The 14,700-nt window shown below is 40.0% G+C and overlaps 3 protein-coding genes across 3 annotated transcripts; all 3 read right to left on the bottom strand.

Moving 5' to 3' along the window:
- Nucleotides 1-2,097: 2,097 nt before the first annotated feature.
- LOC131475026 (trace amine-associated receptor 13c-like) lies at nucleotides 2,098-3,084 on the bottom strand (the record flags this gene model as incomplete). The annotated part of the gene is made up of 3 exons (XM_058652828.1): nucleotides 2,915-3,084; nucleotides 2,446-2,716; nucleotides 2,098-2,232 (listed from the first exon to the last, which is right to left on the bottom strand). Coding segments are annotated over exons 1-3 (576 nt in total), but the record flags the coding sequence as incomplete, so codon positions are not given.
- A 1,921-nt stretch (nucleotides 3,085-5,005) lies between these two features.
- LOC131475022 (trace amine-associated receptor 1-like) lies at nucleotides 5,006-6,116 on the bottom strand. Its single transcript, XM_058652813.1, has 3 exons — nucleotides 6,010-6,116; nucleotides 5,570-5,828; nucleotides 5,006-5,344 (listed from the first exon to the last, which is right to left on the bottom strand). Exons 1-3 carry the CDS (start codon nucleotides 6,114-6,116, stop codon nucleotides 5,006-5,008), a joined length of 705 nt encoding a protein of 234 aa, XP_058508796.1.
- Nucleotides 6,117-11,639: 5,523 nt separating this feature from the next.
- Nucleotides 11,640-12,812, bottom strand: LOC131455561 (trace amine-associated receptor 13c-like). Its single transcript, XM_058623279.1, has 2 exons — nucleotides 12,643-12,812; nucleotides 11,640-12,462 (listed from the first exon to the last, which is right to left on the bottom strand). Exons 1-2 carry the CDS (start codon nucleotides 12,810-12,812, stop codon nucleotides 11,640-11,642), a joined length of 993 nt encoding a protein of 330 aa, XP_058479262.1.
- Between the last annotated feature and the right edge of the window lie 1,888 nt (nucleotides 12,813-14,700).

The raw sequence follows: 14,700 nt of genomic DNA, 5'->3' as shown, positions 1-14,700 counted from the left end.
GGCTGCTAATGTATGTACATACACATACTATATATTTATATAATTATAAAGCATTTAATAATAATTGTATTCATAATTATTTGTGTTATTGCTCATCACTCATTTACATTGTGTAATTACTACACTCCACTAAACTACTGGTGACATCAGTGCCAGTGGCTTTGATTTTTTTTAAACTTTTTTTGGCCAATTTCTCTTAATTCACAGGATTAAAACACACAAAGATCTTTGCATCCAGTAAACAGAAATGCTTGACACAATCAACAGAAGGCTTTAAAACATATTAATTTAATAATTTTTTCAGAGTCTCTCTCTCCTTCTACATCACACGCACTTGATGATTTGTTTGTTTAGCTGTCCCTTTGTTCGACACTGACACAATGCACTACACGTGCTTCATCGCATTCATACACCACTTATTCTGACTTACACACGTCATTATTTCTATGTTTGCACATTTCTTTAATAAATGTTACTCTTGTTTATACGTAGTTAGTTGTGCCTCTCCCACTTTTGTTGTGGCCTTTGAGCCGGTCGTGGCACCTTGTCATTAATATTGATACTTTTGGTGTTCAAACACAGCTTTTCCACTTTGGGAGGAAATAGTTCACTGCTACTTAAAGTTTTTCTGATCACAAACATTTAATGACAGAACACTGGACTTGGACAACTTAATAAAAGAGATATTTCAGATTTCTTGAGGTGTAGTTGTATGAGGTTTTGACACATTATCACTGACTTTGCTGCCACTTCCTCTCACAAACAACATGGCTGCAAACCAGGACGTAAAGAAAAACACATTTTAGACAAATGTATAATTATCTACACCCTTTTAAGTCTGTTATATGAGTAATATGTTTATGCATTTATTTTCTTGCTGTTATACAGCCTTTTCTGTATGTAATTTTGCTCAGATGTTCTAAAAAATACTACATAGTCATTTAAATCCATAATTTTCTTACCATGAAACCAATGTGTTATTCAAAAAAAAAACAGTTTTCCCATCAATCATGAACTGTTACCGCCATTTAAAGTCTCAGGGCTCCATGTCCATTTATATTGTACTACAATAGTGTAGTCAGTGGCATTTGGATTTGAATAATGACTGAAAGTTGGTCTAATCTATTAATGAGTCTTGAATAAACTTGAACTTTTTCACAACAGATATAGCCAATTAGTTTTGTTATTGTTCAAATGTAAGGGCAGGTCACACCAAAAACATTTCAATCCTTTTTTCTGAAAATTTTGTTATTTCGAAAATACAGTCATGCTGTCTGGATGACTGGATGTGTTCCAATAATATGATTGAAAGATAATTATATTGTATGGTCATTAAAGCATTGCTAAAACAAACAGTAGTGGGCTAAGGCAGTACTGTATATGAGAAAAATGGGTTTAAATTCAAAAAACAAAGAACAGGAATGTGTTCAGATTTCTTAACATATATCCATACACACATTAATACTATGATATAGCTGTGTAATATGTTAGAATCAAGGACAGTTAACAATATATAAACATTTTAATTTTATTGTATGTTACTCCTGTTCTTTCAGTCTTCTTTGCCTGTGGCTCTAATGCAATTCATTATTGTTTTATTGTTGCAGTTTTGAAGCTGCTAATGTATGTCCACACACATCCCCTATAAAGCATTTAATTATTATTTTGATTAATATTTATTTATTTTATTGCTCATCACTCATGTGTAATTACTACACTCCACTGAACTACTGGTGACATCAGTGCCAGTGTTTTGTGGCCTTTCTTTTTTTTTTTTAAATTCACAGGATTAAAACACACAAAGATCTTTGCATCCAGTAAACAGAAAGGCTTGACAAGATCAATAGAAGCTTTCACACATTTGAATTTAATATTTTCTTCAGAGTCTCTTTCCTTCTACATCACACTCACTTCACGGGAGCCAGGCTGCAGAATCTGAAGAGTAAAAATGTTTTTAATGGTTTTTCTGACCCACGGGTAGAAAAAGACATAAATCACAGGGTTAAAGGTCGAGTTTAAGTAGAGTAACCAAACCATAATGATCGAAGATGACGCCCCAAGCGAGGTAGTCCCAGCTGCAGCAGAAAAACAATAATATGGACATGAGCAGAGAAGAAAAACTACCAATACAATACCGAGAGTCCTGGCTGCTTTAATCTCAGATTTCATTGCTTTTACAGTCTGGGAACGCTCCACTGTGACGACTGCCATGTGAGAGCGCATGGCCCGAGCCTGAGACACAGCCACCACAAACACTCTCAAATACAGAACTGCTATGATTAAAATGGGGCCTAAAAACGTGGCAATAATATCAACAAGTCCTTCAGCGAAACCGATCACAACTACACAACTTCCATAGCAGGTGATATACATGTCAGGCTGTTTGAAAACATCCCTCAATATCCAACTGCAATGTACAACAGAAAATATCCAACACAGACAAACACAGAGTTTAACTCTGGTCAGAGTGACTCTGGTGGTGTAAAACATGGGGTTACAAATTGCTATATAGCGGTCGACTGATATGAGCACCATGCATCCCACTGAAACGCTGATAACCAGGCCAGCAAAGAAGTAATGCACGACACACATGACGTCGCCCAAGATCCAGCAGCCTTCGTTGTTTATGAGAAGAAGTGGCATCTGCAGGAGACCCGCAAGGAAGTCAGTGACAGCCAGAGAGAGGAGAAGGAGGTTGGTGGTGGTGTGGAGCTGCCTAAAATCAGAGAAAATCAACACTGACAACTGATGTTCTATGTACAACCAACAACATATAATACTAGGAAAACTACTAAAGCAGATAAGTGCATTCATAGTTATAGTAGAAAATCTTCAAGGACCTTTCAAACATGGTTGCATATGAGACCTAATTTTCATCATATGCTGGAACTAAGTGTAGAAATTGTCACTCTACTTGAAGTGTGAGATAGAGATGATGACCAGCAGGTTTAGGATCACGGTGAGTATCGTGATGCAGGACAGCATAGTGTAAGTGAGCATGGTCTCCACATAAGGACCTGTCGTCTTCCTGCAGGAGGTGTTGATGTGGGGAAAGCAGAGTTCAGCTTCCTCCGGAGCCTCCATGTTCAGAAAGAGAGAGAGGAGATGCTGCAGAGAGCTCTGACAGTTTTCTGATCCAACATCATCATCATACAGTTAATTTATCTCTTTCCTTCCTCATCTTACATATGCAAATTCCACCTCATAGTAAGGCCGGAGTAAAAAAACAGTCCCCTGCTACGCCTGAATGTACATCCTCAATTCTAAAACAGATGAGATGCAGTGGCGTGTAGAGACATTTGGAAGGGCAGGGGCAAAGATGAAAAGGACACCTAGTGCGAACTAATGGGGCATGCATTACAGTACATTACATGTCATTTAGCAGACACTTTTATCCAAAGCGACTTACAATAATTGCATCTAAACTTTTGGGTACAAACAAGAGCTAGAAGTAAGTAAGAGCTGGGGTACCCAACCAGTCTACATGTGGTTTGTGGACTTGGAGAAGGCGTTCTATCATGTCCCTCTGGGAGTGTGCTGGGAGATAGGGTACCGCAACCCTTATGGTCATTCTGTCCCATTATTACCGGTAATCAGAGCTTGGTCTACATTGCCGGCAGTAAGTCGGATCTGTTTCTGTTAGGGGTTCGACTCCACCAGGACTGCCCATTGTCATCGGTTTTGTTCATAACCTTAAATGTCAGAATATGCCAGTGTCTTTGAGTGTCTATAAAAGCGCTATATAAATTTGATGTATTATTATTATTATTATTATTATTAGTATTAATATTATTATTATTATTATTGTTAGAATATCTAGATATAGCAGGGTATTGAGAGAGTCCGGTTTGATGGGCCCAGGATTGGGTCTCTGCTTTTTGCAGATGTTGTCCTGTTTGCTTCATCGGGCCGTGATCTTCAACTCCCACTGGAGCGGTTGGCAACTGGGTGTGAAGTAATTTTTTCACTACGAAACAAATGTGTTACTAAAAAAAATGTTTTCCTGTTAACCATTAACTGTTATGGACATCCAAAGTTTCAAAGCTCCATGCACATTTTTGTTGTATTTGTCAAATTTTGTAGTGAGTGGCATTTGGATTTGAAAAATGACTGAAAGTTGGTCTAATGTATTAATGAGTCTTGAACAAACTTGACCTTTTTTACAACAAATATAGCGAATCAAGGTTTTGTTATTGTTCAATTGTAAGAGCAGGTCACACCAAAAACATTTTAATCCTTTTTTCTGAAAATGTTGTTATTTCGAAAATACAGTAATGCTTTCTGGTTGTCTGTAAGTGTTCCAATAATATGATTAAGTGACAATTATACTCTATGGTCATTCAAGCATTGCTAAAACAAACAATAGTGGGTTAAGGCTTTTGCACAGTACTGTATATGAGAAAAATGGGTTTAAATTCAAAAAGCAATGGACAGGAATGTGTTCAGATTTCTTAATATATATCCATACACACATGAAATCTATAATATCACTGTGTAATATGTTAGAATCAAGGACAGTTAACAATATATAACGGTTTTATGCAATTACATTTTTTTTGTCTTTTATGTATGTCCATGCACATCCCCTATAAAGCATTAAATAATTTTGTTATTGCTCATCACTCATGTACTTTGTGTAATTGCTACACTCTACTGATCTACTGGTGACATCAGTGTTGTCACCACTTTGATTTTAGGAAGATTTTACCTAACAATTTGTGGCCATTTTTTATCTTTTAAAATCATTTTTAAAACACATAAAGATCTTTGCATCCAGTAAATTCATCCATTTTAATTCATATTTATTTATGTTATTGCTCATCACTCATTTGTGATTACTACAGTACTGGTGACATCAGTGGCAGTATTTTGTGGCCTTTTTTTCTTTTTAAAATTCACAGGATTACAACACACAAAGATGTTTGCATCCAGTAAACAAAAACAATACAAAAAAGGAGGCTTTCACATATTTGAATTCAATATTTTCTCCAGAGTCTCTCTCCTTCTACATCACACTCAATTCACGGGAGCCAGGCTGTAGAATCTGAAGAGTAAAAATGTGTTTAATGGTTTTTCTGACCCACGGGTAGAAAAAGACATAAATCACAGGGTTAAAAGTCGAGTTTAAATAGATTAACCAAATCATAATGATGATCGAAGAGGATGCCCCAAGTGAGGTAGTCTCAGCTGCAGCAGCAATACAATAATATGGACATGAGCAGAGAAGAAACACAATAATAACAATACCAAGAGTCCTGGCTGCTTTAATCTCAGATTTCATTGCTTTTACAGTCTGGGAACGCTCCACTGTGATGACTGCGACGTGAGAGCGCATGGCCCGAGCCTGAGACACAGCCACCACAAACACTCTCAAATACAGAACTACTATGGTTAAAATGGGGCCTAAAAATGTGGCAATCATAGAAACAAGTCCTTCAGCAAAACCAACCACAATTACACAACTTCCATAGCAGGTGTTATACATGTCAGGCTGTTTAAAGACATCCCTGCATATCCAACTGCCATGCACACCGGGATATATCCAACACAGACAAATACAGAGTTTAACTCTGGTCAGAGTGACTCTGGTGGTGTAAAACATGGGGTTACAAATTGCTATATAGCGGTCGACTGATATGAGCACCATGCATCCCACTGAAACGTTGACAAGGAGGGCAGCGAAGAAATAATGCACAACACACATGATGTCGCCCAAGAACCAACAGCCTTGGTTTTGGAGGAGAACGAGTGGCATCTGCAGGAGACCAACGAGGAAGTCAGCGACAGCCAGAGAGAGGAGGAGGAGGTTGGTGGTGGTGTGGAGCTGCCTGAAATTAGAGAAAATCAACACTAAAACCATTCATGTTGTATGTAGAAATTTTTTTACAAACAGTTATCATACTAATATTACAGAGGACTAGAAAAACATCAAGTTGCATTTACAGCCACATATGCCATAAAAAAAAGTGATGCTGCCTAAGTAGCCATGTGAAAAAGTTTTGACTCTGCCTGAAGTGGGAGATAGAGATGATGACCAGCAGGTTAAGAATCACAGTGAGCACAATGATGCAGGACAGCACAGTGTAAGTGACCATGGTCTCCACGTAAGGACCCATCGTCCTCCTGCAGGAGGTGTTGATGTGGGGAAAGCAAAGTTCAGCTTCCATATTCAGAGAGAGAGAGGAGATGCTGCCGAGAGCTCTGACAGCTTTCTAATCCAATGTCTTCATCATAAAGTTAATTTATCTCTTTATTTCTCATCTTACATATGCAAATTCTACCTCATCATCATTCTAAAACAGATGAAATGCAGTGGCGTGCAGAGACATTTGGAAGGGCAGGGGCAAAAATGAAAAAGGAACCTAGTTTGCACTGGTGGGGTAGACGTTACTAGTACGCTTAAGGCAGGCATGTCCAAAATGAAACCTGGGGTCCAAAGGCAGCCTGACACTGGGGACTGAATTCAAAGACAATATCAGCATATTATTGCTTAATTGAGCAAGTTCAAGTTGTGTTTTTTCGCACCGTTTGTCACCCTTTAAAGTGCTGTCTTTGAAGATAAGCAAGAAAGCCTTGGTACGGTATTAAGGTATACAGGGGCATCATTTACTTCCCTCATTTCATCTAAGGACATCCTATGGGACACTGTCATATTGTGGATTTTGTCTATGGAATTTGGTGCAGGAGAGCAGGCCGAGAGCTCTGACAGCTATTTGATCCAACGTCTTCATCATGCAGTTCATTTATTTCTTTCCTTCCTTATATTACATGTGCAAATTCCACCTCATCATAAGGCCAGAGTAAAAAAACTGTTCCCTGCTACGTCTGAATGTGCAACCTCAATTCTAACACAGATTAAATGCAGTGGCGTGCAAAGACATAAAGACATTTGGAAGGGCAGGGGCAAAAATGAAAAGTGCGCACCAGTGGGGTAGGCATTGGTAGTACGCTTAAGGCAGGCATGTCCAAAATGCAACCTGGGGCCAAAGGTTGCCCGGCACTGGGGACTGAATTGAACATCAACATAGTATTGCTTAATTAAGCAAGTTCAAGTTGTGTTTTGTCGCAATGTGTGTCACTTTTTAAAGTGCTCTGTCTTTGGAGATATGCAAGAAAGCCTTGGTATGTTATTGAAGTATACAGGGACATCATTTACAGCCCTCATTTCATCTAAGGACACCGTTGGAACACTGTCATACTGGGGATATCGACTATGGAATTTCCCCTGTCAGAAAGAGTTTCAACACCCACCTATGGCAGAACTTTTCCGCAGCATTTGATGTGATTGATCACGACCTCCTACTCCAAAAGCTTAAGTGTTACGGGTTTTCGCTGCATGCAGTTGCCTGGGTTAGTAGTTACTTGTCAAAAATAACACAAAGGGTTTTCTTTAATGGGAGCCTCTCAGACAGTCTAGAGGTGGAATGCGGTATTCCACAAGGAAGCTGTCTGGACCCTTTAATATATTCTAATTTTTGCCCTTGGACTTCCGGTGGAGAGGGGAATGGAGTAGATGCATGCATCGTGCTCTCCCGCGCTGACCTGTAAAAACATACCTTTTTGCAACCCAAACCCGACTCGACTTCTATGTAAGAAGAAGTAATATTTTGCACATGCCTCATGGCCTCCGGAACCAGGTTGGCTAAGGAAAGAGAAACCGCGAGAGACGACTCGACCACCATGGATAATCAGATTAGCATGCCCGCTCTGACTAGCTTGCTAGAACACCGCCGCTCTATATCGGCGGCGCTGTCCACCGAGCTTGGGGCGGCGTTTATCTCTCTCGAAGCTAAACTTGACACGGTGCAGGTTACTGTGAAAAAAGTGGACACGGAGAGGATGGTGTGGCTCTTAGATCAAATAGTTAGTATTGACACACAATATGCCGCCGCACCTACTCCCTCTCTTTATGACCAACGTCTCAAATTTCAGGCTGAGTTTGATCTCTTGTCAACATCTAAGGTTGAAACTAAATTTTTTTGAAATGGGAGATAAGGCGGGCAAACTCCTTGCCCATCAGGCTAGAACTGCAGCTCTCTCGAGACTAATCCCCAGGATAAAATTGTCATCGGGAACAGTGGTCACTGACCCCAAATTGGTAAATTATGCGTTTTTGAATTTCTACTCCGACTTGTACACGTCTGAGTACTCACCTGAGGTTTGGAAGAGCCATAACCCCTTGGAGATGTTCTCATATCCTAAAGTTGATAGTAGTCTGTCTGACAAATTAGGCGCACCAATCACTGCGGCTGAGGTACAGGAAGCGATTGGACAGCTACAAAGTGGAAAATCCCCGGGCCCTGACGGGTTTGTGGTAGAATTTTACAAAGCATATTCAATCCTAATAACCCCACATTTGGTTAACGTTTATAATGAATCCTTTGATAGCGGCAGTTTGCCACCAACCCTATCGGAAGCTAACATTTCTCTTTTATTAAAAAAAGACAAAGACCCCCTTGAATGTAGCAACTATAGGCCCATTTCACTTCTAAATGTGGACCAAAAGATTCTTGCCACAGAAAGGCTCTCGGTTGAACTGGGATTCTAACCTGTAACCTTCTTGCTGTGAGTCAACAGTGCTACCCAACCTCCTAACGTTGTCTTTCAAAAGTGACTCATATGTGAAATCTGCATTTACACTGGTTAACACTTGAGTGGGATAAGCTACTGACCTAAAAATTGTTAGGCCAGAACGGAAGTAAAAGTTATTTCGAGATTTTAAATTCCTATTCCACGTTCCAAAGGCTTAAAAGATGTGATACCTCGGAGTGAGTCCACAGGTCAAAAGGGTTTATGTGATCATGGGTCATGCCCATGTGTGTTTACGTCAGTCGCTACAGTCACATTTTTAAGGATAAACGAGTTGCATTGGAGGGAATATCTGATCTGTCTACTTAAGGCCTTGGTATACTTGCCGCGCATGCCAAAGTGCATATCGTGGACCCTGGTATACTCGCGCCTCAGGGTCCTGTAGTATCTCACTTCACCATCGGGTTACGGTACAAGTCTGTACGCAGGGAATAGGATGCATTCCTACCAAAGAAGAAGAGAACGATCCTACAGTTCCCCTGGACATGTCTGGTGAGTGTCTCACAGTTGAAAGGCCAGTCGGGCAGGGGAGTCAGGGTATCAGCCAGATGGTGAGGGTCGCCAAGATAGAAGATAAATATCCTTGGCAACTACTTCTTCTGTCATCAAAATGTTTTTCTGCTTAATTAGCGGGGCTTAATACTCCACCTAATGGTGGGGCGGACATTCAGTTCGCCCATGCGCTGTCCATGTGCACCCAATGAGCTGTTTGTAAATCCTCTACCACTCTTATCCTCCACCTGAATGGTCATGGGGGAGCTGTGCCAATCTCAGCTGACATCTGGTGAAAGGCGGGGTACACCCTGGACAGACTGCCAGTCCATCACAGAGACACATAGAGACAAGCAACCATTCACTCTCACACCTACCGTCATTTTAGAGTGTCCAATTTACGGAATTCCCAAATCTGCATGTTTTTGGACTGTGGGAGAAAACTAGAGAACTAGGGAAGAACCCATACACACATGGGGATAACATCCACTCAGAAAGACCCTCTTTGGAATGCAGGGTCTGAACCGGTGCCCTTCTTGTTGTGAGTCAACTGTCTTGTACTTTATTGTACTTAGTTATGTAACAAAAACAGACCAGAAACCAAACCATGCTGTTGACTCTTTTCCTGAGGCATCATTCCCACAACACAACACTCACGCATGCGCGCTCATTACATATCAAAACCTGCTCACTACTGCAACAATGGTTTCAACTGCAGCAATGTATGACCCTTGTGTGACGGCCCAGAGTTACTGGTGCTCTGCTCCTTTACCTGCAGGTCTCAGGCTGAGCTAATTGAGTAACTGATAGCACCTGGCCAGGCCTCCCAGCCTATTTAACCCCGCCTCCCCAGAAACCAGCATGCAATCCCTTCACCAGCACCAGGATGATTTGTTTGTTTAGCTGTTCCTTTGTTAGACACTGACACAATGCACTACATGTGCTTAATTGCATTCATACTCCACTTATTCTGACTTACACACCTCTTTATTTCTGTTTGCACATTTATTTAATGAATGTGACTTTTGTTTATACGTAGTTAGTTGTGCATCTCCCACTTTTGTTGTGGCCTTTGAGCCGGTCGTGGCACCTTGTCATTAATATTGATGCTTTTGGTGATTCAAACACAGCTTTTCCACTTTGGGGGGAAATAATTCACTGCTACTTAAAGTTTTTCTGATCACAAACATTTAATGACAGAACACTGGACTTGGACAACTTAATAAAAGAGATATTTCAGATTTCTTGAGGTGTAGTTGTATGAGGTTTTGACACATTATCACTGACTTTGCTGCTTTGCCACTTCCTCTCACAAACAACATGGCTGCAAACCAGGACGTAAAGAAAAACACATTTTAGACAAATGTATAATTATCTACACCCTTTTAAGTCTGTTATATGAGTAATATGTTTATGCATTTATTTTCTTGCTGTTATACAGCCTTTTCTGTATGTCATTTTGCTCAGATGTTCTAAAAAATACTACATAGTCATTTAAATCCATAATTTTCTTACCATGAAACCAATGTGTTATTAAAAAAAAACTGTTTTCCCATCAATCATGAACTGTTACCGCCATTTAAAGTCTCAGGGCTCCATGTCCATTTGTATTGTACTACAATAGTGTAGTCAGTGGCATTTGGATTTGAATAATGACTGAAAGTTGGTCTAATCTATTAAAGAGTCTTGAATAAACTTGAACTTTTTCCACAACAGATATAGCCAATAGTATTGTTATTGTTCAAATGTAAGGGCAGGTCACACCAAAAACATTTTAATCCTTTTTTCTGAAAATGTTATTTCAAAAATACAGTCATGCTGTCTGGAAGTGTTCCAATAATATGATTAAGTGATAAGTATACTGTATGGTCATTAAAGCATTGCTAAAACAAACAATAGTGGGCTAAGGCTTTTGCACAGTAATGTATATGAAAAATATGGGTTTAAATTCAAAAAGCAATGGACAGGAATGTGTTCAGTTAACAACATATAACGGTTTTATTTTTATTGTATGTTACTCCTGTGCTTTCAGTCTTCTTTGCCTGTGGCTCTAATGCAATTTTTTTTTGTCTTTTATGTCTTTTATGTATGTCCATGCACATCCCCTATAAAGCATTCAATAATAATGTTAATTCATAATTATTTTTGTTATTGCTCATCACTCATGTACTTTGTGTAATTGCTACACTCTACTGATCTACTGGTGACATCAGTGTTGTCACCACTTTGATTTTAGGAAGATTTTACCTAACGATTTGTGGCCATTTTTTATCTTTTAAAATCACAATAATTAAAACACATAAAGATCTTTGCATCCAGTAAATTCATCCATTTTAATTCATATTTATTTATGTTATTGCTCATCACTCATGTGTGATTACTACACTCCACTAAACTACTGGTGACATCAGTGCCAGTGTTTTGTGGCCTTTTTTTTCTTTTTCAAATTCGCAGGATTAAAACACACAACGATGTTTGCATCCAGTAAACAGAAACAATACAAAACAGGAGGCTTTCACATATTTGAATTCAATATTTTCTCCAGAGTCTCTCTCCTTCTACATCACACTCACTTCACGGGAGCCAGGCTGTAGAATCTGAAGAGTAAAAATGTGTTTAATGGTTTTTCTGACCCACGGGTAGAAAAAGACATAAATCACAGGGTTAAAAGTCGAGTTTAAATAGATTAACCAAATCATAATGATGATTGAAGAGGATGCCCCAAGTGAGGTAGTCTCAGCTGCAGCAGCAAAACAATAATATGGACATGAGCAGAGAAGAAATACAATAATAACAATACCGAGAGTCCTGGCCGCTTTAATCTCAGATTTCATTGCTTTTACAGTCTGGGAACGCTCCACTGTGATGACTGCGACGTGAGAGCGCATGGCCCGAGCCTGAGACACAGCCACCACAAACACTCTCAAATACAGAACTACTATGATTAAAATGGGGCCTAAAAATGTGGCAATCATAGAAACAAGTCCTTCAGCAAAACCAACCACAATTACACAACTTCCATAGCAGGTGTTATACATGTCAGGCTGTTTAAAGACATCCCTGTATATCCAACTGCCATGCACACCGGGATATATCCAACACAGACAAATACAGAGTTTAACTCTGGTCAGAGTGACTCTGGTGGTGTAAAACATGGGGTTACAAATTGCTATATAGCGGTCGACTGATATGAGCACCATGCATCCCACTGAAACGTTGACAAGGAGGGCAGCGAAGAAATAATGCACAACACACATGAAATCGCCCAAAAACCAGCAGCCTTGGTTTTGGAGGAGAACGACTGGCATCTGCAGGAGACCAACGAGGAAGTCAGCGACAGCCAGAGAGAGGAGGAGGAGGTTGGTGGTGGTGTGGAGCTGCCTGAAATCAGAGAAAATCAACACTGAAACCATTCATGTTGTATGTAGAAATTGTGTTAAAAACAGTTATCATACTAATATTACAGAGGACTAGAAAAACAGCAAGTTGCATTTACAGCCACATATGCCATAAAAAAAGTGATGCTGCCTATGTAGCCATGTGAAAAAGTTTTGACTCTGCCTGAAGTGGGAGATAGAGATGATGACCAGCAGGTTAAGAATCACAGTGAGCACAATGATGCAGGACAGCACAGTGTAAGTGACCATGGTCTCCACGTAAGGACCCGTCGTCTTCCTGCAGGAGGTGTTGATGTGGGGAAAGCAGAGTTCAGCTTCCTCCGGAGCCTCCATGTTCAGAGAGAGAGAGAGGAGATGCTGCCGAGAGCTCTGGCAGCTTTCTGATCCAATGTCTTCATCATAAAGTTAATTCATCTCTTTATTTCTCATCTTACTTATGCAAATTCTACCTCATCATCATTCTAAAACAGATGAAATGCAGTGGCGTACAGAGACATTTGGAAGGGCAGGGGCAAAAATGAAAAGGGAACCTAGTTTGCACTGGTGGGGTAGACGTTACTAGTACGCTTAAGGCAGGCATGTCCAAAATGAAACCTGGGGTCCAAAGGCAGCCTGACACTGGGGACTGAATTCAAAGACAATATCAGCATATTATTGCTTAATTGAGCAAGTTCAAGTTGTGTTTTTTGCACCGTTTGTCACCCTTTAAAGTGCTGTCTTTGAAGATAAGCAAGAAAGCCTTGGTACGGTATTAAGGTATACAGGGGCATCATTTACTTCCCTCATTTCATCTAAGGACATCCTATGGGACACTGTCATATTGTGGATTTTGTCTATGGAATTTGGTGCAGGAGAGCAGGCCGAGAGCTCTGACAGCTATTTAATCCAATGTCTTCATCATGCAGTTCATTTATTTCTTTCCTTCCTTATATTACATGTAGAAATTCCACCTCATCATAAGGCCAGAGTAAAAAAACAGTTTCCTGCTACGTCTGAATGTGCAACCTCAATTCTAACACAGATTAAATGCAGTGGCGTGCAAAGACATAAAGACATTTGGAAGGGCAGGGGCAAAAATGAAAAGTGCGCACCAGTGGGGTAGGCATTGGTAGTACGCTTAAGGCAGGCATGTCCAAAATGCAACCTGGGGACTGAATTGAACATCAACATAGTATTGCTTAATTAAGCAAGTTCAAGTTGTGTTTTGTCGCAATGTGTGTCACTTTTTAAAGTGCTCTGTCCTCGGAGATATGCAAGAAAGCCTTGGTATGTTATTGAAGTATACAGGGACATCATTTATAGCCCTCATTTCATCTAAGGACACCCTTGGAACACTGTCATACTGGGGATATCGACTATGGAATTTCCCCTGTCAGAAAGAGTTTCAACACCCACCTATGGCAGAACTTTTCCGCAGCATTTGATGTGATTGATCACGACCTCCTACTCCAAAAGCTTAAGTGTTACGGTTTTTCGCTGCATGCAGTTGCCTGGGTTAGTAGTTACTTGTCAAAAATAACACAAAGGGTTTTCTTTAATGGGAGCCTCTCAGACAGTCTAGAGGTGGAATGCGGTATTCCGCAAGGAAGCTGTCTGGACCCTTTAATATATTCTAATTTTTAGAAATGACTTGCCCTTAACCTTAAAATATGCAAAGCCTGTGATGTATGCTGATGATACTACTGTGTACGCATTAGGCTCTTCATCAGCTGAGCTTAATACCAAACTCAGTAGTGAATTAAAGACTGTAGAGGAATGGATCACTGACAATAGACTGGTTCTCAACGTGGCCAAAACCAAAAGCATTGTAATTGGCTCATGCCACTCACTAAGGAAGGGGCAGAGCCTGAAACTTCGGATGAATGATAAACTGATAGAACAGATGACAGAAGCTAAATTACTTAGCGTTCACATTGACAGCAAACTGTCTTGGTCCACACAGGTAGAGGCCACAGTGAAGAAGATGGGAAAGGCCTTGGCTATGGTTCGAAGATGCAGAAATTATATTACATCAGACCTAACAAAATTAATTATAAATAGTTTAATTCTTTCACAATTGAACTACTGCCAGTTGATTTGGGCTACTGCCAAAAATAAACATTTCAACAAACTACAACTTATGCAAAACAAAGCAGCATGATTAGCTCTGCACTGCCCATACAGAACTAGTGTGGAAATTATGCATGCTCAACTCCACTGGTTAAAGGTGGAAGACAGAGTA

Source organism: Solea solea, chromosome 2 (assembly GCF_958295425.1).
Source record: "Solea solea chromosome 2, fSolSol10.1, whole genome shotgun sequence".
Classification (NCBI taxonomy): domain Eukaryota; kingdom Metazoa; phylum Chordata; class Actinopteri; order Pleuronectiformes; family Soleidae; genus Solea; species Solea solea.
This window is presented reverse-complemented; position numbering and strand designations above follow the sequence as displayed.

Bases quoted from the DNA above. Each gene is read 5' to 3' on its own strand.
- LOC131475022 (XM_058652813.1), bottom strand. From the start codon at position 6,116: ATGGGTCCTTACGTGGAGACCATGGTCACTTACACTGTGCTGTCCTGC. The intron at 5,829-6,009 runs GCAGAGTCAAAA...CTCTAATTTCAG, and splicing joins ATCTCTATCTCCCACTTCAG to GCAGCTCCACACCACCACCA. The intron at 5,345-5,569 runs GTTAAACTCTGT...GCTGTGTCTCAG, and splicing joins CCAGAGTCACTCTGACCAGA to GCTCGGGCCATGCGCTCTCA.
- LOC131455561 (XM_058623279.1), bottom strand. From the start codon at position 12,812: ATGGAGGCTCCGGAGGAAGCTGAACTCTGCTTTCCCCACATCAACACC. The intron at 12,463-12,642 runs GCAGAGTCAAAA...CTCTGATTTCAG, and splicing joins ATCTCTATCTCCCACTTCAG to GCAGCTCCACACCACCACCA.